This window comes from Parasteatoda tepidariorum, chromosome 11, assembly GCF_982258835.1.
Source record: "Parasteatoda tepidariorum strain Cologne lab strain chromosome 11, Ptep-v5.0, whole genome shotgun sequence".
Taxonomy (NCBI): Eukaryota; Metazoa; Arthropoda; class Arachnida; order Araneae; family Theridiidae; genus Parasteatoda; species Parasteatoda tepidariorum.
The window spans coordinates 99,437,532-99,465,030 of NC_141765.1; the positions used below are offsets into that span (position 1 = coordinate 99,437,532).

Below are 27,499 nucleotides of genomic sequence, written 5' to 3' on the forward strand. Positions count from 1 at the left end.
GGTCAAAATTACGATCTGTGGATGAATGACTGCATGTATGAATGGGTCCGCCTCATGAACGAGTGTGACGTATGGTGTGGCAGAGGTTGAATTCTTGGCCATAGATGGCGCTTTTGGAAAACAAGAACAATCGCGCGCCTCTGCCTTAACAGGCATACGAGAGAGAGAGATAAATTAATGGTTCCATTTTTGTATTAACTCCTTATTCACGGGGAATTTGTAATCTAAAACATTAGGCCCAATAACTTTTACATTTCGGTACTGTACATGTATAAATACAATATTATTTATACAATGATATAGCATAACCGACGGACAAACGAAGCTATTGTTCAATAACAAATATTTAAAATTGTCGGTTAATCAGTTAAGAACTACTGTTTGTGACTTCGATTAAAGACCTTGGAGATCTCAACGGCCTTATTTTGCGGTGGCTATGGTTCAGAGACGGAGTTTATTCTTTTTCTTGTTTAAGCTTAAACTTTATTTTATAACCGTCGTTGAACAGCCAACCCAATTTTATGGATTTACAACTACTATTGTTCAACTCCGTAGCCTTGTAATTTTTAGCCCGATCCAGGAGACAAGAGAACTCCTGGATCGAGTATGGGGAGAAATTTGAGCTACCCTGCATTTGCGTTACACGGAGAGGAAGATCACGAGAACATCCCACTGTTAGCCAGATGGCAAAGGGACTCTAACCCATGATCCGCCTACTACTGAGGATATTTCACGTCGGCATTGTGGTCGGTGCAAGCCAGATGCGGGATTCGCATCGACTGGAATTCGAACCCGGTTCGCCTCACTGGAAAGCGAACGCTCTATCACCTGAGCCATCGCGGCAAGCACAAATTCGTGAAATCTCCAAAACATAAACGAGTTTTTTGATAATGCACGTGCACATTTTCAGGGGATAAAGCGTTTGCCTTCCAATATTTTGAACCTGGTTCGAATTCCAACTGTGACTAGTCGATACAAATTCCGCACTTGGCTCGCACCAATTACAGTGCTGGCGAAAAATGTCCTCAGCGGTAGACGGATCATTGGCCCCCTATTTGTCAGGCTAACCGTGGGAACTTTTCTTCTTCATGATTTTCCCTACACCAATGAGGGTTAGTTGCCTCAAAAAATCCTCAACGAAGATAAATTTCTCCAAATACGTGATACAGGAGTTCCCTTGGGTTCAAAATTACGGTAATAGTGTACCCTACCAGGGGAAATAATTATACGCTTATTATAGTACACAATGTTGCCCCATAGGTTACTACGTAAGTATATATATAAATTAGAGTGAGTTAAATAGCGTTAAAATGATGAAATTCGAAGCCAATATTTTGTATTACAACATGGCCCTATATCTCTCCATAATATTTAAATTGGACCACGTATTCTATTACTGGGTACTAGCGTACCCTACAAAAGAAAATAATTATAGGCTTAATAGGGGGCCCACAATGTGGCGCTATAAGTTACTATGTATGTATATATATAATAGTTTGTTGAATTGTATTGAAATAATCACATTTCAATTCGTAGACTTGTGAAATCTCGAAGATATATATACAAAAATGCCCGGTGAGTTAAAAAAAATCTCTAACTCCAATTATTTGTAGCCGTTTATATTCCGGAAAAATAAATCACGTGACCTTTCATTTGAGTTAAAAAGAAAGATTGAATTTGACGAAATTTGTCATGCAAAATGCATTAAATTGTAAATTTTTTTTTTAATAATTTATATCTATATATGTATATGCTCCTCACACTTTTTTAGTCCCCAAATGTTTGGTGATGGACATTACTTTAAATTCCGGAGTCTGCACTTGATTCCCCCTTTGATGGATCTATTGTTATGACATCACCTGCTGGATGGAATTTCTCTGAGAGGACCCACAATCACCTTAACACACAACAGATTGAACTTTCACATTGCTGCGTTAGAAGCCGATCAGAGTGAGAGCAACTAGCAAAGAAAAACAATGAGGCAAGTATTTACAATAACAACTTTTATTGCACCTTTCTGTACAGGAACAATGAACTGAATTCTTACATTAAAGGGAAAGAGAATTTATTATCAACTACGGTACATATATTACGACACAACAACAAAAGAGATAAATGGAACTTTTCATAAATTTTACATCTTCTTAAACTAGAAACACCAGAGAAATGATGGGGAAAAAACTTGTAGAAAATGGAACCTTTTGTTCGTATCAATGATTTCATTTAACAATCTGATTGCTCTGTCAGATACATGAAGTCTTGATAATGCATAAATCCTTGAGGATTTAGTTAATATGCATTTTCAATAAGAAATATGATTAATTCAGCTTTTATATCTTACATTGTTAATAAACCGCTCGTGTAAAATATTTTATAAGCCAATATGCAAAACATATTAAAAAAAAAAATTTTTTTTTTAGATATCAGTGAAGGCGTAATCTTTAGAGCAAATGATTTTTTAAACCTTTGTTTTTTCAAACTTTTTTTATCATCGAGTTCATGAAATTTCAAAAATAAAATTCTTAGACTTTTCTACAATTCTGGACTACATTTTATCTATATATGATAATATGTCGTCAGAATTTTTATTTTTATTATTTGATGTTTTTAACGGATTTTGAGAACGGAGAAAAACGCAACTAAATGAAGACATTGCGTAAAACTATTGAATTGCGACATCTTTAAAAGGCCTCATTTTAATACAAGTTTATAAAAAAAATAAAAAAATTTTAATCGCAATTCAATATTTAGTTAAAGTTCCCTGTAAAAAAATCAACAGTAACATTTTCTGTTGTGTTAAATATAATAAATAACTTTATAAGTCAATTTGATAATTACTTAGGATTTCCTAAGTTTATAAAATGCAACTGAAATTTAGTTTTATAAATTATAACTGTATCAATAAATTTTGATTATTTTTTAGAACATAAGCTATTATATTTATACATGAATTGTACAAATTCAAATTATTAACAAAAAATTTTTAACAATATATAAACTTTACTTCCCAAAAATATTTTGAAAAAGCCATAGTTACTTAAAAAAAAAGAAGATAATATTAAGGGTAATTTCAAACCAAAATTTTTTTTCTTCCTGTTTTGAAAATTTTTTTTCGTCTCTGAAGAATCAGTTCTCTGTGAAGAAAAATAAATAAAAATGAAAAATTAATGTTTGAAGGGCCAAACCTTCTGAAAGACCAATTTATTTTTCTTGGTCATTTTAGACTTGAGTTATTACAAATTGACTGTAGATAAATAATTTTTATCAATGACAAGTTTAACTGCATTTTGCAAAAAATTATTTTCTTAAAAAGACTTCATAATAAAAAGGTCACTTGAAACATGTCTTTAACCAAGACTTCATGAATCCTGTAATATATTAAAGAAGCACTCAATTAAAAAAAGAGATTAATAAAAAACCTCATCTTTATAAAGTAAAGCAAAATTATACTTTTTTTTTTCAATGAAAGAAAAAAGCATTAATTTAAATGAGCAAATTGCTCATGAGGTCAGATTATTATTTCCGGATACAATTCTTTAATAAATTTTATATATAAGTTAAAAAATATATTTCAATCAAATAGCAACATTTCAGTTTTTTCCCCATTCTGTTATTTACAAAAGTTGAAAGAAATTTGTAGAGAAAAAAAAAAGATTTAAACACAAAACACAGGAAAATCAAATTTATGACAAAACAAATCAACAAAAATGAGTACAACAAAAATACACAAGACTGAAATTGCAAATAAGTCAGATTTAATTTAAACGTACTCCTCGAAAATGTGTAGATTCATAATGGGCAGTACATTGCAAAAATCAGGCATGTAAAATTAAATTCTTTGTGTTATGCTTCAGTGCCTTTAAACATTCAGAAATTCAATATTGAACATTTTAATAAGTAATTTAATTAAAGATTAGTAAGAGAAAATAAACAGAAATGTTAAACTAAAACAAACTGAAAAATATTATGAGAAATATATTACTTTTGTAATAATAATATGATTAATAATAATAAAGATTACTAAATAATAATCATTATTATTAATCATATTATATTATTTACTAAACGATAATTCTAATATAAATGATAACTATTATATAACATAATATAAATGATTACTATAATAATAACTGATATAATGAATGATTATTTTTAATAAAAGAGTTAACAGGCTTAAGTTTTTTTTGGAATCAAATGAAATAAACAAATTTTTTGAAATTTTTATAAAACTCAAAAATAATATTGAAAGTAGAAAGTTTTTACACGTCACACAAAATACAAGATCACTAGGTATATTTATACATAAAATCGATTATTTCAAAAATATTCTAATTTTCCTTAAATTCTGTTGTGTTAAGTAAGTCATCTGCACCTTATAGAAACAATTCACAATAACCAATTATGATTTATCCCAATTTGTGAAGTATTGCTACAACAACACTACAGTTTCACATTAATAAAGATGATAAAACTTCATTATTTTTTTAAATAACTGGTTAAAACATTACAAACATGAAATTTACGTACAAATAAACTTGCTAGCATGAAACACTAATTAAAAGCAAATAAAAAACTGTTAAAATGTAAACTTCTGATTGGGTATGATTTTTTTGAAAATTAACCTATAATGTACAAAATAAGCTTTATCAAGCTTATGAGCTTATTTTCAGAAATATGTTACATTAACTACAAGATTTAAAAAGCTTTAAAGATGCTAGTAATAACTAATTATTTACACACAAATTATAACATAAGTAAGCCACAACTTAAATAAAAAGCGTTAATAAATATGCAAAATAATAAAAAACATAAGAACACACAATCTTAATAAATGATCACACAACTGAAATAAAATAACTTTTACTTAAAATAAAAAAACTTTTTTCCTTGACAGTAAATGTTATTAAAAATTAAGTATACCTTACATAATAAAATTTATCTCCAAATATAACTCATATTTGGTTAAAAACATTGAATACATTTTGCATATAAAATAATTAACCTTAAAAAATGTTTTATGGGTAAATAGTGTTTGTATTTAGTTTAATTAATGCAATGACACCAAAAATAAATTAATAAATAAAAATAATATGTACTTTGTGAATTAAAAATAAATACCAAGACCTGCACTTTTCATGTAACTGTCAAAAATAATTGTTATAAAAAATTTGTTAAAAATTAAGCACGTGATAAAGATGTTTGCAAAAGAGCAAAACACATAACAAGTTTTTAGCAACTGTTATCAAATTTCTACAGACTCTAACAATCTTTATCTTTAAAAATTAAGTACAAAATTTTTTGCCACACATTCATTGTAAATATTTAAATAAAATGCTTTACGACTGTATTAAGGCTAGTAATTTATCAGATTTTAATTGTGATTAATATATAATAGTACTTTTTCATTCATTTTAATGTAATATAAAAAAAAAGAAAGTTTAATTGGAAAATTTTCAAAATTAGGTATGTTATAAACTCTGATTATCATGATAGTTTTAATAGAATAATTTTTAAAACAATTTCTACTTTATTTAAACTATTCAACTCCAAAATTTCACTAATAAATTAGAATCAGATTAGGAACGGTCATTATTTTAATAAAATTTAACAACCAGGAAATAAAATTATTTTCACATATTTTTGGCAAAAACAAAATAACTTTTGAAATACAATGGGAAGACACTTCAAAATGCAATGAAAAATATTAGAGTAGAACCCTAATTATACAATACCCAGGGGACTAGGGATGTGTGGGAAAATTGAAATCCTTTTTTGACCTTTTTATGTCTATTTTATAAGTGTGAGTAAAATTACTCAAAGCAATTAGAAATGATAATAGAATCCCTTATCAGGCATGGGAGTAGGAAAAAAAAAACAAAAAGTTTGAAAATACCTATCAGTTCAAACAATGAAAACACAATAAAAAAGCATGTGAAACTATTTTTCACAAAAAGAAAATATTTAAATTATTTAGATACTTGTTTAAAGTTTTTTTTAAACTTTATCTGCAAATTGAGAGTCTAACAAAAGTTCTTTTTAAATAAATCATGATTAACAGAGCTGCCAACATGGATAGGAAAAAATCCAGTAGATTTTATGAAATAACATACATTTCATGATAATTGTTGCATTATGTACTAAATATTTTACGCATAGGGAATTTTAGGGATTTTTAAAGTCATCAAAATAGAAACACTGCAATATTGCCCAACTAGTATTGACATTAGATGAACTTAAAATGCTATGTATGATGCTTACACACAATTTTGAATAGCAGTAGGCATTTAATTCATCAAAGATAATTAAAAGTCTTTTAATTGAAAAAGGGAGTTCAGAATAAATAAAATAACAGTACATTTTAATAAAAAAAAGCTTTAAATTGATAATTATAAATGAGGCTTGCTTTAACTTTTAATTAAATAATAAACAAATAGAACAACATGACATGCGAAACACAAATACTAAAAACCAGTTTGCTGAAAAATTATTTCACGAATTCTTAAAGATCAAGAATTTCTTTTGATCATTTAACAACGAATTATATGTGTTTTTAAATTGATCATAATTAGGGTTGCAAGTTTGTCGTCAAATTTCACATAAAATTTAGAAATTTCCGAGGAATACAAATATAAGCACATAAAAGAGCAGAAAAAATTGTTAGATTTAATTTAATTTTATGTAACGTTAAATTTATTCATATAAACAGATTTTCAAAGGAATATTGCAAATTGGTAAATTATTCTTGATATGTTTTTCCGTTCATCAAATATTTGTTTGCTAACATTTCTATACATTTTTTAATGCAAAGTTTTTATAAATTTCACAGTCCTGGCCATAAAGCCTGTGCCACTGAGTTAATTGTCATTTCAATTAATTTCTGGTAAAGTAAGAGCTTATTGCACTATTTGGAATGCATGTTGCTCTTATTAATTTACAATTGAAAAGATAGTAAGACCACCTTATTTAATAAGATTTGGACTATCTCTGAACTATTTTCATGTGAAATTGCTATTGATCTATTTTCCTAAACATTTCATCAATAAAAAATTATCAATTTTAAAGCTGCAGAGAAGTAGTAATTATTGTTAGAATTAGTGTTGTTGAATTAGAATAATGTGAAAAAACTTCTCTGTTTAAACAATTTTTGCACAAATCACAGCACTTCAAAAGAATTCTGGATTTAAGAATAATAATCATGGAAATCAGCATGAAAATTCACTCCCTGACAAACTTGCAACCCTAATTATAACACATATAACTTCAATGACTTTTTCATGACTAGTAATTGACTAGTCTATTATAATAAATCTGAATAAGATTAAAAATAAATACTAGGGGGAAACATAACACATTCGAAAAACGGTTAACAAAAATATGTAAATGCAAATATATATAAACAAGTTGAATTCAGAGAATAAACAAAATCAAAATAGTCACTAAAATCACATTTCAATGTACTAAAATACAATTTTTCTTAAAAAATAAAATGAGATTCTATAAAAAGACATGATTAGAGTAAAACACATGAAAAGATATTCCAAAATAAATTGCAATTTACCTGTCTGAACTGCTTATAAAATATTAAAACAAGAATTTGAATAAAATACAGGGATGTTATTCATCAATTAATAACTGTATAATATAAATAACAATTTAATAACTACATAGCGCAACTGTTCTCCATAAACACAAATGAGATTTTTCAAAGTAAAAACGTAACAAACTATCATATGTAACCAAATTTTAATTTAAGCAATAACTTCTCAAACACTAAAATAAATAAATTTCAGTTAATTTTAACGAACAAAGGCAAGCAATGTTAAAAGATTTGTTAAAAAATGAGAATGACAGTAATAATGGGTGATTAATGAATTTATATCTTTTCTAACATCATACAAAAAAATATTGAGATGATGTAAAGAAATGATAGGAAGTTAAATTGATACTTATATTAAACCATGCACAAATTTCCAGTTTAAGCTAAAATTTATTTAAAGAAAAAAAATTCATCTTAAAATAACTTCAACTAATCAGATAGTAATTCTAATAAAATTTCGTTTTTCATTTATATATAAAATAAAAGTTAAACGGGAATTTAAACATAGAAAATTTACTTGAAGGTTTTGATTCCACTAGCATTTTATGTACTTTGAAAGAAATATTAATAGTATTTTATCATTTTCAAGTAGTATTAGGAGCAGAAATTGCTAATTATTTTGGAATATCTTCTGAACAATCTTAATGCTATTATTAGTTTGGATGTGAAAAATCAAAACTTGATGGGAAATAAAGTAGTCTGGAACTTTCCTTGCTTGAGACAAAATTGCAATTTGAAAACACTCCAGTCAAAAATTGGATGATACGATCCAATAAATGCTGCACTGATAATCCACAAGAAAGGAAATAATCTCCAAAATGGGGAAAGAAAACAGTGAGGGATGACATAGATCTACTTCTCCACTGCTCAATTCTGTACCCTTTAAAAAGAAAACACTTCATATAAAAAATATGTTTATATAATAAATTTGCATGTTAAGGAATAAGTAATACATGTTTGAATTTAAACAATATATTTATATGTTAGGACAGTACTCATACCTGCCAACATTGGAGAAATAAATTAACAAAGATTTTACTAACCGACCCAATTTTGGGTTAACGACTAGTGATGTTCAACTTTGTTGCCTTATAATTTTGTACCTAATCCAGAAGACAAGAGAACCCATGGATCAAGTAGTGGGAGAAATTTGCCTTTAAGGAGGGCTTTTTGATGCAATCAACTCGCATTTGAGTTAGATGGAGAGGAAGAAACCGAGAACCTCCCATCAAGGAAGGGGAATCTAATCCTTGATCCGTCTACCACTGAGGATATTTCAGAACTGTGGTCGGCGCCAGCCGGATGCGGAATGTGTATCGACCAGTCATCGCTCGATTGGAAGCTGGGTTTACCTCATTAGAAGGTGAACGCTCTATCCCTTGAGCCATCACGGCTCAAGTTAAACAATTAACACTCAACATACTGCAGTACTGGCATTAGCACCCTCTGTTGATGAATAAGAGAAGTATTTTAGCCATCAATGGATATTTTATCAAACATTTTTTTAAAAAATTCTTCAATAAATATGGGGAAATTCGAGAATATACAGGTAAACAGGAGATAGTCCTAAAATACAGGAGTCTTCGTTACAAAACAGGAGACTTGGCAGGTATGTTCTTTTAAAAAGGGGTATACTTTGTATTATCTATAATAATAAAAGGAAGAGTTTGCCTGTTTGTCTCTCTCATAACTCAAGAATCATTGAACGTATCATCCTGAAATTTGGAAAGTGTCTACAAGAGCAAATTTTGGCCCCGATACAAAAATTCGCCCCAAATTTTCAAATACTTTGTTCAGTAGACTACAACAATACTAGGAAGATTTAATATAGATACCATAGCTGCCAAGATGGATAGGAAAAAATCCAATAGATTTTAAGAAATATAAATTTCATAATAATTGTTGCATAATGTAAATACTTTACGCATAGGGAATTTCAGAGATTTTTATAGTTATCAAAATAGAAAGAATGCAATATTGCGTATCTAGGATTGACATTAGATGAACTTAAAATGTTTATGTTTACACACAATTTTGAATAGTAAGAGGCATTTAATTCATCAAAGGTAGTTAAAGTATTTTTTAATTAATTTAAAAAGGGAGTTCTGATAAAAATAAACTGAATATTTTAGGTCAAAAGCAGTTTTAAACTGATTTTTATATAAGAGACTACCTTTATTATATATAATACTTATTTTAATATTCAAGGAAGTAATAATATGTGCAAAATATCTATTTCAATTGGGATTTTTTACGAAACCTACTCAATTTTATCGAATTTTCTAAAAGGTGAAAAAACCAGGAGAATTTTTATTAAACCAGTAGACCAGGAAAAACTGGAAAAATCCAATAGAGTCGTAACTATGAGATACTATAAAAAAAAGGTTTTTTACGGTCTCTCTAAAGGGATAAGACACAGAGAAAATTGTGTGATTGTTGTAAATTTTGACTGTAATGAGTTGACCTTGAGCAACAGCCTTATGCTAAATGATTCAGAATACAGTTAATCTTTATTTTGATGAGATGAGCCATTAAAAACATGCTCTGCCTAATCTATTAACACAAAGGATAAAATCTAAGAATAAATTTTAAAAATGGAATATTTTTCAGCTTCACTAATTTGCAGTATAATGAAACTCTAGATAAGTTGAGAATGAATTTAAGAAAAAGGAAAGATGCATTTTAAAATGTAACAATTGAAATAGCACAATTATTTTAACAAAGAATAAAAAAATTAAGTGCTTTAATCATATTTATCTATCCTCAAAATAATTTGCAAACATTCTAAATAATTTTTTAATGATTTTATGAAATATTTTTGAAATAAAATGCAGTTTACTTACACATGGCAATTTAATAGTCTTAATCATGTAATAATTAGTAACTTTTACATAGTGTAAATCACATAATTCAAACTAATAAATCACATAATTCATAATAAAGTGATTAGATGTGACTGCTATTCCGATAATTTTTTATAAGTTTATGGTTAACAATAATCTGACGTCTTAAAATTCATTAACAAAAATTATTCTAGGTTATTTTTAAAAATAGAAAGGTATTTTTGCATAAATAGTGAACATTTAAAGCACATAACATAGTGCATATAACATCCTCATGTTTGACAATAACTTAGTATTTGAACTATTATATAATATTTTATATAAAAGCGTTAAGGCTTTTTAAATTAAGTAAAATTAAGGATTGAAATCGAAAAAAGTTTAAGCATAAAAAAAAACTTTGAAAAGTTTAATGGCATCAAAATATATAGCCTATTTCAAGAGTCGAAATTCAACTCTTCTTTCAATTGAAGAACTTAGTGTAAGAGGAGTTCTAAGCTACACTTTCAATGAAATTGAGATTCTTCAGGGAAAGAACTTATTTAAGTCTTACCTAACTGTTTGACATTAATTTAATTTATAATTTTAATTAGTCATCTTTAAATTTTGAAAATCTCAGTGGAAGAAGGCACTAATTGACAATCTAAGAGTTTTTACAGAATTGAAGAAATTAACAAGTGTATTTGGCAACTAACAGTGAACCATTAAAAGTTTATCTTATCGTAGCAAATTAATATACCAAGAGAATAAAGGCTGTGAACTGAATAGTTAAAACTAATGTTAGGAATTTACCAAAATTTTGCAGGACAGGAAATAAAGGTAGCCTGGATGAGAAAAGTAAAAACCAAAGAAGCAGAAAATGGATACCTAAAGTATATGCAAAACAATTTTTAAATAATTGAAAAAATACATAAATTTGAGCAAAAAATTAAAAAGTGAAAGAAGAAAACATATTTCCACAGAATATTAATAGCCTTTAAATAAATATATCAATGCGAGACTCTTTATTATATTGTGTAATCTTGATTTTAAATTGATAAAAATCTTGATTTTAAATTGGATAAATCGGAATCCTTATGTGAAATTTATAAATCATGGGAATATGAATTGTGATGTGTAATTTGAACTCCCATGAATATAGATCATGGTTTTCAATTCAAAATATTGTGAATACAAATTACGACCTGTGATTTTAAATCACCTGAAAGTAATTTTAAATTGTTTTTGCATATACACTAAAAAGCGCAAAAAAAACATATCTTTTTTCAAGAATTCAGGAAAGAGATAATCTTTAATTAAATTGAAAAAATAAATAAAAAGGAATTCTGCCAAAACACAGAAAAACCAATATCATCATCATAGTTGGCCAGACAGCCCAATGTGAGACAATGCCTTCCTCTGCAGATTTCTCCATGACGACTTCCGATTTATCTTTGATCTCCAATTTTTTTCATTAATTGCGAGAAAATCAGACTCCACTGAGTCAGCCCATCTCAACCGCCTCCTTCCCCACTTTCCTTTTCCAGTGGGTCTAAAAAGCAGTATCTTTTTTATTGTGTTTACTCATTCGAATCACGTGGGTGATCCAATTCATTCCATTTATTTTTATGTACTTAATAATATCAGGTTGTTTATAAATCTTGTACAGTTCAAAGTTAAATCTCCTTCTCCAGTTATTGTTTTCATTTACACCACCAAGTATAACCAGCAAGATCTTTCTCTCAAATATTGCGATACAATTTTCTTCCAATTTTGTCATTGTCCAAGCTTCAGAAGCGTATGTCAAGACTAGCTGGACAAGAGTTTTGTAGATTAAAAACTTTGTTTTAGAAAGAAACCTAGATTTAATAAATTTTCTCAGCCCATAGACAGCCCTATTCGCCAAATAGAGTCGGTTTCTTATTTCAGGAGTAATTCTGTTGTCAATGGTAATAATTGATCCTAAGTAAGTAAAACTCCTCACTGTTTCAAATCTATAAGAGTTTATTTCAAGATAGGGGTCTGGGACTCTGTTTCTTGAGAATAACATATATTTTGTTTTCTCTACATTTATGACCATGCCCATTTGCCTTGCAGGGGATAATGGCAAGAAATGCCTCTTTCAGGGCAGGCAGGGAACGAACAATTATATCAACATCATCAGCATATGCAAGTAGTTGTACTGATCTAGTAAAAATGTGACCACTGGTATTGATGCCTGAATCACGAATAACTCTCTCAAGTGCAATATTAAAAAGTAGACAGGAGGGAGAATCTCCTATTCGAACACCTGTGAATGTGTCAAGATTTTTTGACAGAGACCCCAGAAACTTAATCTTACACTACAATCTAAAAAACAAACACAGAAAAACCACATTTCTGAATATACGAGGGGACATCGCAATTTTCTTTCAATATTTGCTATAGATTCCGTTTTTAGGCATGGACTACAGTTAGAGTATTAAGGGTAAGGTTTCTCACCTTTGACCACATATACAATGGAGCTGACTGCACCCACATTCGAAGGAGAGCAAGTGTAGTTTCCTGAATTCGTCGGTTCCGGTTGTGCGTCCCTGAGCTTTAGCCTACTGACTGCAGTATTTCCACTACTCTTCTGAACTGTGACTGTACCAGAATACATAAGCTGGGGCTTTTGGACTGTCCGCAATGGCACATGATAGGTTGATGGAACTTCTTACTTCCGCATACATACCTGGACCTTCCATTATTCTAGCTTCAGGTATTGTGAAACATTAAAAAATAATCAGTAAAAAAAAGTCAATAATAGATTCTGTAATAATAAGGGAATGATTATATATATATATACAGTCCCTGTGGCAGAATTTTTTCGGGCTTTCTGGGACATACCTCTCTGATACTAATATCTTTCTGCAAGATACTTTTAATGATAACAAACATATATGTTACTCATTTAAAATAACAAAAGCACTGTGTTTAAAAAAAAACTAAATGATTTTTTTTTTAATTGAACATGTAATAATTTTTAATTCTAATATTATGGGTGAGATTCTTAAATTTTTTTAGGGGGGATGCACAAATTATTTCCTTCTTTGCAATTTGTAACTAGTAACTAATCATCACAATAATAAACATAATTAAAAATCATGAAATCTGTAGTAGTAATTGCCGAAAGAAAGATTGACAACAAAATCATGCGAATCGGACTCCTCAAATGTGTGTTTCGAGATTAGGTCGTTGTGGTAAGTAATAAATGACATCGTATAAAATATATCGGATTTCAAAACTAAGGAGAAATCAATCACAATAACTGCTAAAAATTCGACAGAATCATGGCCGTAAAGAGTATAGAGTGCGTAGCCAAATCTTTCAACAAAAAATAAACACCTTTTAAGTACTTTTTAAGCACTATATACATTAACAAAGTGCAAAATAATACTTACAACAAGATTTTATAAAATATACAAATAAGACTTTATATGATAATGAGAAAATAACTAGTTTCTGACAAAGAACTTTTTTCTTGATTACATTAGCCGTTATAAATGATTGAGAGATTTTTCGGTTTGCAGAATTGCACATGAGAAGGCAATAATCTCTCCGAACCTAGCTCAGTAGACACAGATACGGACTCGCTAGTATTTCATCAAACATGTAAAATAATTGGCGCTTTCATAAGCTATGGACCGACGGTATGGCGAAATGAATTGTGAAAACATTGAATAGAACAATGTGAAAAGCATGCTTTTGCATGATACGTCACGAATCGACACGGTCACGAAAAAAAATCTCATTTCTGAAAAGGGAAAATTAAGCACTTTTTAAAAACAGCCAATGAAAAAAGCACCTTTAAAAAGCTTTTAAATCACAAAAATTGAAAATATGCACTTTTTAAAAACGCTATGCACCATGAAGTAAACACTCAAATGCACAATTCATAAGTAATTTTACGTAAAATTTAAGAAGATTACGTTGTAAATTTCGGTAGAAAAGAAAAGTAATTGCTTTTTATTTTTCAAAGGAAAAATCTTTTTGCATGAACTCGGTAACGTTCTGCAACAATGTCGCTATATTTCTGTCGGGGTACAGTACAGTCCCGATTATTCGAATAAATGTGAACCACAACTAACTCAGTTAATGCGAGTATAAAAAAGGAAAGAAAAAGAGTGGAGAGAAGTGCAATATTTTTGACAAATACTAAAGTTATATGAGTACATAACATACAATTCATACAACATACAATTCATATTATAATTAAAATGTTACTTAAAAACACTTAAAGAGCATACTTTACGAAAATGAAAGAGTTTTTACTCAAAAAAGTCCTTAATCCTTTTCTGTTTTACATTACTTTGGCACTTTTCTGTAGCAATGTTTCGCCATTTTTTTAGAGATAACAGGAAGGCTGTTGTTGACTCTTTTTGTCGTTCTACATATTCAATAGAGCTTTCGATAGCTTTTAAAAATAAATCTGTACCTGTCCATTTGCATGAGAGATTTTTATATGTTGATTTTCATCGTAACTGTCGTACTCATCTTAGCGAGATTCATTTTCATTATTGACAATATTAATGCATTTCATTGGATCAAAAAGTGCTGAATTTCGTTTTCTTGAGTGTCCAATATGAAATTCAGAATTTTTTTGGTGGTAGTTTTAAAAATAAAATAGAACAACAACAAAAAATCCTTGAAATATGTGATAGCTCGGCTAAAGCGAAAACTTGGATAATCAGGACTCTACTGTATACATACAGCACAAAAAGTAATACATAGTAATAATTTAATAATACATATATGTATTACTAAATTTATGTGTATAATAATACAAGAAAAAAAAATTTTAAGGAAAAGGAGAAAAATTAATAAATAAAAGTTTTTTAAAAATATTACAAAAATTAAAAAGTTGGAAAACAAAAAATTTAAAATATATATAATGTCATTGTTAGCTTACATGATTACATCCACAGAACAGAGTCCTTTCTAATATTGTATTGTATGAAGCAAAATACATCAATACAATATGTAAGAAGTACAAAAAAAAAATGCTTTACTTAAAGAATAATTTTTCCCCTTGTTTTTTTTCTTTTTGTATTTTATCTTATTTTATGGGTTTCGCAGCTTATGTGCAGAAAAATAAAACTTCTCAATTTTCTTTAATAATCTCTCTTTTCTTGAATTATTTCTTCTCTGTTTAATGTGTTCGCACACACATATATATATACACACATACATATATATTTTAAAGCATGCATGAATTAATAGTAAAACATTTTCCCTTTGCTCTTTATGGGAATGTGCGATCTATTTAATAAACCAATTACAATTACTAAGATTTCCCTTATTCCCTAAAATGAAACATTTTATGGATTTATTTTGCAAGATTTTCCCTAACTTTTTATGAGAAGCACAACATTTCGTGAAGGTTCTCTGTCTAATAATTAATAAATAAATTTTATACTCTCTATCCCTGCCTAAGATCTGTTTTTTTTATCCTTCCACTCGGCAACACTGCTATATGTATATGAAAAAATACTTTACCAAAAATAATAACATAACGTGTAAGAAATAGCACACATAATAGAGAGGGAAAATATTTCAATTATAAATTTAAATTAAGGCAAAAAAAAAAGGGACATTTAAGCCAAACTCCATTCTTACAAAGTTTTGCAAGCAAATATTGATAGAAAATTTGGATCATAAATGACTCACCCACTACCCAGTCTAAAGTAAATACTCTTGGATGGGAAGGAGGTGACCTGACACTCATATAATCCCTCATCTGCCAATTGTGGATATTTAATTTGGAGTGCCCAATTACTACTCATTTGCATGTAGACACTTTGGAATCGAGTGTTACTCTTGTAAGTATACTCCCCAACAGTCAACAGATGAAAATCTTTCAACCTAATCCAAGACACCTAAAAAAAATTATAAATTTATTATCTACTCAATTTAGTACAAAGGTATTTCAGGCACCAATATATATTTAAAATTGTTGTTGTCTTTTTTATTTTTCTTAATTTTTACCAAAACACTATTTAATAGTGTTTTTTAATTAATTTAGTTAATTTAATAGTTATATAGTGTTAGTTATTTTAATAGACTTTTAGCAAATTGTTGTTGTCTTTTTTATTTTTCTTATTTTTTACCAAAACACTATTTAATACGCAAGTATTATGTGCAAGAATAATGAGGAAACCTGGACAATATTATAAGATATAATATGCAGGGGTGATTGTGGGCCCAACTCAAAAATCCTGAAAATTTCTGAGCAAAATCATTCAAAAAATTAATATCTTTATAAATTTAAATAATTGAAATTTTCAAAACATGATATTATAAATGAATTATATGCAGCATAATTTAAATGAATAATTATGTGTAAGTTTACTTTTATCTCTAATCATATTTATCATTCTACCAGAAAAAATATTTACAAATGAAAGAGATGCCAAGTATAAATTCTAGTTCTAATATTTTTAAATAAAATATACAAGAATTTTTATAAATATATGTAATCGATGATTTCTTGAAGCATCTGGACTTTGGATTTCCGGAAACTTCGAAAGATCCGGAAATCCGGCTCTTTTCCGGAACACAATCACCCCTGAATATGAAACTTTTTACACAGGCTGCGTAGCCAAATCATTTAATAAAAAATAAGCAATACTATATACATTAACAAAGTGCAAAATAATTTTCAAAGACTTTAAATGATTGTAATAAAATAACTAGTCTCTGACAATGAACTCTTTTCTTGATTACATTAGTCATTATAAAATGATCAAGAGATTTCTTTACTCGATATCAGAGGGTGGGAATGAGGACTGAAGTTGAGAATAATTTGCAAAATGCAGCAGAGTTGCACATAAGAGTGCAATAATCTCATCGAAAATCAGCTGAGTAGATGCACAAAAGCAAGTATTTAATCAAACATGTAAAATGATTGGCGCTTTCATACGTTATGAACCGAGAGTACACCGAAATAGATTGTGGTTCAATGATTTAGGAAAACTTTGAATAGAATAATGAGAAAATCACGCTTTTGCGTAATGCATGGCGAAAATCGACATGGTAAAGAAAGAAATTTCATTTTCAAAAAGGGAAAATTAAGCACTTTTTAAAAACACCTTTAAGCACTTTTTAAGAAAGCTACACACCCTGTTACACCTCAAATCAAATCTGAAAGAAAATGATAAAATTAAGAAATGGCAAAAAATATATCAAATTTTGAAGGAAAAATGATTGAAAGTTGACCAACTGGTAAAAAGAAAATTTCTAATAAATATAATCCTTTGATTATATTTTCTGATTTTATTAAATCAAATTTCTTTCATTCACTATACTTTAGTTTTAGAAGCATTAAAAATGTGACTTTTCCTACTTTTTCCAAATGAAATTTTTTTAAAAGACATTAAATTAAAATATAAAAAAAACTGGTTTACTGTGTAAAAAATGAATCAGATTCTAAGTGAGTTGTAAATTTCATTTATTATGAGAGTTTTTATTATGCATAGTCATTTAGAAAAATTAATTTGATTTAAAACTATTGAATTCAAATAATTTATTTCTGAAATAGGAATTTCATAATGTACTCGCAAGTAGGTAAAAAATATAACTGAATGCTTAATGTAAAATAGTACCGGAGAGTGGCTCACCTTGGGACATTTTTATTTTTGGCCTTAAATTTTAAATTATCTTTTAGTTCTTTTAGATTCAAATAAATTTCAGCATCACCTAACCTTGGAACATATTTTATTTCTATTGATTAAGCAGGTAGGAATTTATTAAGATTTTTATTTTCAAAGCATGTTTCATTACTTTCATATAAATGCTTAATTAGTTGTAGAAATAACTTTTAATGAAGTTATTTTTAATAAAGGATAATATAATGAAGTATAAAGCTTTCCCTTTAGAAGTTATCAAATTTAATTGTTCTAATACTAAGCCTAAAAGTATGATAGCTTAAAATTTCATATTAAGTATATAGTGCGGGACAGATGAAGGTGACCCACCTACATATACAAAATTAATCCTTATTAAAACAAGATTTTCAACACAAAGATATTGTGCATGCAAAACATTTTTTAATTTAGATAATCTTTGTTTATTAATAGTTATTATTTCTTATTTTAGGAACTCACTAGACTTGACTAATAACAAGAATTAGAATCAAAAAGTATAAAATAATGCAGCAGTTGTTGCTAACAATGTTGAAAAAGCTGCCGCAAATTTTAACAGGGGAAATGACTTATACGAAAGCTGTTGAATTCTACAGTATTAGTAAGACCACTCTAAACTGCCATTTTATTTCCTTTAAAAAAAAAACAGCAGCCAAATTCTAACTTTCCATATATTTTAAATATACAGATTTGCAAAAATGTAACAATCCTCCAGGTACCATTAGGGATTAACAATATGCGATGCACATGCACTTACATAGGAGTGTGCTTCGCCAAACCGAATGAACATTCCTCCAACATGAGAGAATGAAAAAAAAAATCTGGGAAAATGAGGATTTATTGCTCTCTGAATTAGTGAGAAATACATCCAGAAGAAAGCCATTAATTAGTGATTTATGCAATGATAACAGTGATGATGATGCTTGCAGCTTAAATGAAATGAACAGTGAAAGTGACAACAAAATATTTAACAATAAGAAAAAAGTTCATCTCCAAAAAAGTAGTGAAATAAGATTACATATTGGAGATTTTGCTCTTATCAAATTTGCTGGTAAAAGATCTGATGTTGCCTTTGCAGGTTGTGTTGAAAGAGTTGATGGAGATGAGTAAGAGTTATCAGTTTTGCGAAGAGTGAATCAATCTGCAACATTTATTTATCCCGAAAAAGGAGACAAATCATACATAGATTTAAATGACATTTTGCTAAAATTTAAGAAGAGCAAAGCTTTGAACATTCTTCAGGTTTGGTATTTGATTCTGAACAATTGGATTTGCATACAAGAAGTTGAAATTAACAAAATAAAACTTTATTAACAAAATTAATGTAAATTTATTTAGTTATACTATTTTTAGAAAATTTCTACTTAATTTTTCGCATCTTTTTCACTGTCCCACTAGGAGGTACACCTTGGGACAAATAACAAGGTAACTAAACATTTTTAAAATCTTTTCTATGGCAGATACAAAATCAAAACCTAGTTAAAAATGTTTTCAAATGTTACAAGAATACCAGGTAAAATTTTGACTATAATTGATCAAAATAAAATGAAAATAAAAAAGTGTCCCAAGGTGAGCCACCCTCCCCTATACATCTTTCTCCTTAATTAACACTTAATGAGTTATAAAAAAGGTATGTTACTCCTCTAGAAAGATAATATAAGCTTGAACTTTGATTTTACATTATGAGTTAGGAAAGAGTGCAGTACAAGGTGATGAAGTATAAAACAATTTTTTTTTCTTTTTAAATCAAAGAATAAATATATTGACATAACAATTATTATGCAATTAAATGACATAACAAACAGTGAATATTATGAACATCAAACTAAACTCCAATTTGCTTTTCACCATTCCAGCTATATGACTACTTTAACAAGTTATTTGAAATTTTGCACAGAGTGATATATTTGATGACAGCATAAACATTACTTTAAAATACAAAAAGATTTACAAAGCTGCTGTCCTTTTACAAAACAGCTAATACTTATTGGTCATTCACAACAAAGTACCTTGCCTGTTTAATTTAGTGAACAATTCTGTATAATATTAATAAGAATCAAAAGTAGTGATATAAATGAGTAGCTTAAAAAACATACTGAATTGTGTATAAATTTTAACTAGAGCAATGTATTTACTATATATATGTTCAGTAAGAAGAAAATATTGATTAAAAAAATGTTACTAACTTGAACGATGAATGTCCCCCCCCCCCATCCAGGTGTTGTACCAATCATACTCATATAACTTGCCTCATTCACAAAATTGTCCAGTCCGTGATACACACCCTGAAAATGCAAATAATCATAATTGAGTACACTTTCTTATTATTACTTTCAAATTATTTGTAAAATAAAAACAACCAAAATTGTACAAATGTAAAAAAAGATAATTGTTTGTTTGTTTGCATTAAAAAAAAAACATTCAGTTTTAGTAAACCAAAGCCAAAAGAGCATGGCTCCAAGCCTTTTCAACTTATAAGCCATAAATATTCTTTGAACAATAAAATTTATAGTTTCTATATGACATCCTAATTTTTAATTTGATAATGATTCTTTTTATCAATGCATTAAAAAAAACTATAACAGCACAGATTAAAAACTTAAATAATGATATCATATTTGAAATTTAGGGAACACTTTCAAAGCATTAAGTTGAAGAGGTATTGAAGGTGCCAAAATCTTTTTTCAGATCACTACATTAGACTGTCCTTTCATAATACCATTTTAACAGAGTTGCCACTCAAATCTGGAGAGAAAAAAATTCCCTGTACGTATTATACGCAATATATTAAGAAGAAACACACTAATTTCTGTGTTCTTGTGTGAGCTAACTATATTTATTAATTTAAATTGCTGGAACAGCTGAACATACTTAATGCTATAGTAAATGAAATAGTTTAATGTAGCTGAAACATCATCCTTAAATATCCCATAGATTATGCATTGAGAGGTCACCATTTTTAAAAAGAAAATAAGAAACAAAATTCCCGGCATTTCCAAGTTTTCCCCTGTTCTCCTTGTAGAGTGGCAACCCTGTTCAAGTTACCCTAGATAATTAAAGATATAAATATTTTATCCATGTAACTTTTATATTGTTCATTTTCAAATAAAAATAAAAGGTTTAGAATAACATTTTTGCATCTTCCTTCACACAATAACATGATGAATAAAAATCTATATACAAAAATACTGCACTTGCAAACAAAACATTTTAGTTTCATAATTAATAGGTTATAAAAATTTTGATCAGTTTTCTCATCATTTAGAACTAGAACGATCGAGGAAAAAACAAAAATGTAAATTTATGAAGTTGAATAAGAGGTTGAAGTTGAGTAAATTTTTAGGTCGAGAGGATGCAGGGAAGGGACAAATGTTTTTATTTCCTACTATGTGTTGGAAAGAATCTGTTTTCTGACAATAAGCTGCTGTCAAGCAAACATAAAGAAAGGGCATGCTGACTTCGTTTTCTCTTTGAGTTTTGAGGGGGAAATGCATAGTATACGCATATCAGTGAACAAATAGAAGGTGAAAAATAAATAAAAGAAGAAAAATACATCCCTATACTTTACTCAGAAAAAGTAAAAAAAGTGACATGGTAAATACAAAATATTAATAAGAATACGAAAACGATTAAAATACGGCTATTGTTTGTTCAATAAAGTAAGAATAATCAGTTTCTTGTGTGAAAAAGCAAAACGCTAAAATTTTAAAAAGAAAAAAGTTAAATTGTTAACTAAAGATAAGGATACTATACTAAAAAAACATAAAAATGTAAGGGTAAAATTTTCAACTACATAATGTTTAGATAAATTGTAACCATTTGTTAGCTAGGCAGCTGTTAACTTAAACAGTTAGATAAAAAAAAAAGCTTGGTAACAATTTTAGAAATTGAAAATAAATTACTATTTGCTACATTTTATAAAATAGTTACCAATTTTATTTGTTTGAAAATTTAGAAAAAATTGTAATTCTGTATAACTTTTAAAATTTCTAATACACTTCCCAAAAACAAAGTTAGAAATTGATTAAAAGCAAACACATATACACCAAATTTAATGTAACAGAAAAGTAAAGATAATTTTAAATTTATCCTCGTTCATGATAACATTTGGAAATGTGACATCAATTCTAGGGCAGCTTCTTGCCTAGAAAACAACATAACTTTTGCAGAAATCTCTCATTATGTTTCTCTAAAATAAGTCAGAAGATACACACGAGAAAGTCGAGTAAAGATGTAGCCAAATGTTACTTATTCAATGCCCTAATAATTATATTTATTCTTAAGCTTATTAGCTTAAATTTTTTTTTTTGTGTTTCATTTTCTTTGCAATGGTTTGATTCTGTTCGGAAAAAATTGCTCTCGACATTTCATTTTAATAAAAGTTTTAAATTTCACTATGAACATTTTTTCAGAGATACAATTTTTCTTTATTGACCAGGTTTTTTTTAATACAGTGAACTCTTGCTACTGCAATATCCAACAATAACTCCCTAATAATAGAACATAGACAATAGAACAATAACTCCCTTTATTACGTTAATATTTCGTGGTCCCAACAAACTTGCATATGAATTAATGTTATGTTTCTCTCAATATTACGATATTCTCTGAAGCAATAGACCGCTGCAAAATAATTTTTTTTCTCCAAATTTCAACCATATTTTCTCCATTTATTATTGGTTTTCAAACAATGCGAAAAAATCTCATTTTTTCCACCTTTTCTGACAAACGAAGACTCACTGCTGACCACCCCAAGAAGTTCCATTCTTAGAATTGCCTCCCTTATCTCTTTAAGGAGTCACAGATGCAACATTACCCTTTATGTTAAAAGCTGATCACGAATGACCGCAAGCATCACACCTGAAAGAGAATTTCTTTCTGTAGAGGGTGGGTGGATTCCTGCTTTGGTTTCAATGCATACTTTGTTGGTTGACTTAACAGTAAAAAAAAAATGAATATACAAACAAAAATATCAGATTATTTTTAAAAACGGTTTTCAGGTATGTTTACGATCCTATTTTCTGGATTTATTTCAATTGTTTTTAATATTTTTATCCATAATTAACAATCTGCAAAATTTTTTTTTACATAATATATAAACGTATTTACAGTTAATACATATATAACATTTAAATTTAAAAAAAATCTTATTGTGTCCCTAAAGTATGTAAGCTCTCGTATAACAACATATCCCTCTACAACAATATATTTATTGGGTCCCCAAAATATTGTTGTAGAGAGGTTTTACTGTATTATTTCTGAATCATGCTTACCACAATATGTGCGATCTGTTAGACATAACACATTGACATAGTATCAGATTGATAAAAAACATTTATAAAAAAAGGGTCATTTTAAGAATCTTACTCTTCCAGTTGCAGAAATTCTTCCGTGTATATCACCTTGATTGATTAGTTTACCAGTTATAGAAGCGTGGGAATTCATATCTGTATGACCTAATAAGAGGATAAAAGCATACATTAAAGAAAATACTTGTTATTGTTATATATAAACTTGCATTGTTATTGTTATACATAAATTTTGACAACAAAAAAAACTTACATTTTTTTTATAAATTCCGCTAGAAAAAAAAATCCAAGAAAAATATGAGTAAGTGCGTTTTTTTTTCTCTTCTTCAAATCTTCCACAGATTAAATCAAACTTAGTAATGATCAATTGTCTGGCGTATCACAAAATAATCAACCATTTTAAGGAATGTGGCATAAAACAAGTCAGAATGGGGAATAAAAGATTCTAAATTCGGAATTATTGAAAGTATAAATAAAATTTTAAAGACTGTATTTGAAAAGTGGCTCTATTAACTGTGATCATAAGGAGTAAACAGTAGAATTTTTTAAATTTCTTTTCTTAAAATCTATTTTCAACTAAGTAATTTTCAATAATGCTTGAAGTTCCTGAGAAAAAAGTTCCACTCAAATACACTGTTGACCGACAGAAATTTATGATAAAGAATCTTCCAGACAAATCAGAAATTTTTATTTTCTGTTTACTGCATATAGATAGGAAATCAGTAGCTTTGGTAGACAAGGATAACTTTAAAGAAACATTAATGTCAGAAAATACTATACGATGCAATGAGATCAAGGCTCATTATGTAATACTTGGTAAACAAAAAACAAAAAGAATTCACACAGATGTTTTTCCACATCTGCTCTCTTTCTATTAACTTATGTTCTTTCAGATTTGATACTTCGATCAATACATTCTCATGAATACATTAATTACCAACCAGCAAGATAAGTTGAAAGTTTTTAATGATTAAATATTTTTTCTTAAAATAAGGAGGGCAAAAAAGTTGTTGTGAAAGATCATGTAGGGTTTGAAAAAACCCGGGTATTTTAGAAAAAACCTGGGGGGGAAATTGGGTTTTATTTGAAAAAACCAAATTGGGTTCTTTCATTTAGTGCTCATAAGCTTTAAGTATTACTGTGTAAATATTTTTATTAAAAAGTGTAGTATAAGCTTAAAAATAGAAATAAATCCAAAAAGTCATTTTAATTTTGTCATAAGTATTTTATATTAAGTTTAAATAACGCATTATCACCAATACATACTTGAATCTTCTTTATTGTTAAGTACATGAAGTTTCACAATTTTTTACTCAACATTATAAAAGATAAATGCAGAAATGAAAAAGGAACAAGTTGATTAATCTTTTTGCTTTCACACATTTATTTACTATATTTATTAAACACATATATATACATATTACCTATCATAAAATTATAATCAGTAAATATTTATAATCAGTAAAAACTAAAATTTCATCTGACCTTAATAAAAAACCGAAATAAATATTTAATGGACTTCCATATTTTTATAATAAGATTAATAGAAAGTGAAATTAAAATTATGTATAATTATCAGTTACATGTCCCATTTTTTTCAAATAATTAATCCTAGGAAAATAATTTCATTTTTAGATAAATAATTTTAAAAAGTTCTCTTATAAAAAGTTTTAGCTTATTTTTTAAAGCCAGAAAAATAAAACTGTTTAAATTTGTTAATGTATCCCTTACTAAAAAAAAGAAAAAAAAATTCCAATTTTTTTAAAATATAGGAATTAATAATAATAACCTGTTTATTAATATATAAAGAATGCAACTAAATTTGAAAAATTGATCTCTTCAGACTATATTATCTAAATTTCTATTTGATTTAATTTCATTAAAATATTTTTTTGAAAAAACCCACTTAAAGTTTTCAATACTACTATAAAATTATAGATTCAAGTGTTTCCTTTACTTTACAAATATTAAAAAATTAATCATATGAAACATGCAAGTCTATTTGACAAATTTACTCCGCACAAAAAATTATATAGAATTAAATGTGCATCATTAAGTTTTAATAAAAAAATTTGTTGTTTTTGTTGTTGTTGAAAAAACCCACTTATTGTTTCAAGTAGGTTTTTTCAAGGTGGGCCCACCCAATAAAACCCAGGCGGGTTTTTTCAAAGTGGGCCCACTTGGCAAACCCTGTCATGCATTAACATGTTCTTGGTCAGAGGAGATTATATTGAGCTGTTTGAATTACGAATTGTTCATAATCTTAAGAATGATTCATTTCAAATAAAAATAAAATTAAAAAAAAAACGTTAACAAAACAGTTCTTACTTTAAATCTATATATTAGTCCTATACTACCTCTTAAGTAAGCAAATAAATATAATATCTTACCTATAGTCTGGGCATAAATGTTGGCAATTCAACCCATTTCTCTCTCTCTGGTACCCATGTCAGGGGCAGGCACATCTAAACCTGGTCCTATAGAGCATAGAGAAGAAGGAAAAAAATTACATATTGGTAGTCATTGATATTCTATTTATTTATTTTTAATTATAAATAGTGCACTTCAGGGCTTAAGAGAAGAAGGGCATTAATTACTGAAAGCTGAAGCAACAATTCCCCACCTCACAGATCTCATAAATCCCAACTAAAGGATATGAAAACTTTGATGTTTACACTTTCTGTACGAAATGAGTTGAATGTTCAACAACTTTTCTGATAATAACTGTCAAAATTTACACTGCTAGCAAATTATTTGTGTTCAAAAATATAGAATTCATACATTTTCTTGGTATTTATCATAATATTAAAAAATAACATTTTAAAGTTAGAAAAATTTCTCAATGGTTGTCGTTCATTATAGTTTTCTAACTTTTGCTGTTAAATAAAAGAAAGCATCTAAAGGCATTTCTATAGTTACATATTGTTTCATAATAATAGTTTATTAATTGTAATGTCTATTTTTTTTAAATATATTTTCATATACAACTGCCAGGCAGAGACAGGCCTGGAGGAAGTTGATTGAGAAGGCCAGGGCCCACCCGGGGCTGTCGTGCCATTGAGGAAGGAAGGAAGGATATTTTCATATATTTATACATTATCACTAAAAAATGAAAACTTGAAATGCTAATTTCCTAAAAAAACAATCTTTGAGCATATAATAATGGAAATATTACTTTTTCTCATAAATATTTAAAAGTGAGACGTTATAATTTAAACACATAAATATTTTGAATAATGACATTAAAAAATACATTCATTGTGAAATTGGAAGAAGAGAAATTCAATGGAAAAATTCTAATAAAAGTTCTTAAATGTGTAGTTGTTCAACATAAAGCATAATGCAGGGTTCAGCACAGGACATTGTAGAAAAAGTGGTGAAAAAAGTGATTAAAATTTTTTAAAAAGTGATAAATAGTGACTTAATTAAAAACAGTGTTATTATCTTAACATCCTTAAAAATATTCAAATTAAAGAAAAATTGATCCAAAAACATTTTTTGCTATAGTAATCAAATATAACTTTAAATCACATTTTAATTAACTGCTATTAAAAAAAATACATAATAACATTAGTTTTTCCTAACAAAAAAAAATGTTGCATGTTTAACTTCAGTTCCAACAACTTAAAATATTATATTAAAACAGCAGTGACATATTCCAAAGTTTAATTTCATTTCATTCAGTATAAATAAAATTTATTCAGAACATTGCAAACTGAACAAAGTGACATTAAATTTAGTTAAACTTTTAGCTTTACATTAAGCTAGTTTTAAAAATTTTGTTTACTAAAAAAATTTTGACCATTCATAATTTAAAAGCATCTACCTATGAGCCAAAAATAAACTACATTATTAAGAAAAACATATTTACAGGGGTGATTGTGAGCCCAAGTCAAAATTCCGATTCTTGAGATAAAAAAAAAAAAAAAAACAGTTTAAATTGAAAAATTAGAAAAAAATTTAAACAAGGTTTTTTTCCATTTTCTCAATATTTCTTAGTTTACTGAAGATATATTTAAGATTTAACACATACCTACGATGACCTGGAGAAGTAATTAAAATTTACAAATATATATTTCTTTCTTGAGTTTATGATTATAACAACTATTTACT

General features: G+C 27.9%; 1 protein-coding gene across 15 annotated transcripts in view; it reads right to left on the reverse strand.

Annotated features, from left to right (window-relative positions):
* Positions 1-1,988: 1,988 nt before the first annotated feature.
* LOC147802003 (uncharacterized) overlaps positions 1,989-27,499 on the reverse strand; it is a 33,444-nt gene continuing 7,933 nt past the window's right edge. For 6 of the 15 annotated variants that reach the window (XM_087155048.1, XM_087155049.1, XM_087155050.1 and 3 more), the window contains 6 exons: positions 25,777-25,863; positions 23,445-23,533; positions 20,264-20,362; positions 16,105-16,313; positions 12,898-13,146; positions 1,989-8,477 (listed from right to left, as the gene is read on the reverse strand). In XM_087155048.1, coding sequence (XP_087011174.1) covers positions 13,023-13,146; positions 16,105-16,313; positions 20,264-20,362; positions 23,445-23,522 — 510 coding nt within the window. In that variant the 5' untranslated portion in view covers positions 23,523-23,533; positions 25,777-25,863 and the 3' untranslated portion in view covers positions 1,989-8,477; positions 12,898-13,022. Of the gene's footprint in view, positions 8,478-11,229; positions 11,305-12,897; positions 13,151-16,104; positions 16,314-20,263; positions 20,363-20,796; positions 20,823-23,444; positions 23,534-25,776; positions 25,864-27,499 lie in introns of all 15 variants that reach the window. The other 9 variants (XM_087155051.1, XM_087155053.1, XM_087155052.1 and 6 more) reach the window with 6 other exon arrangements.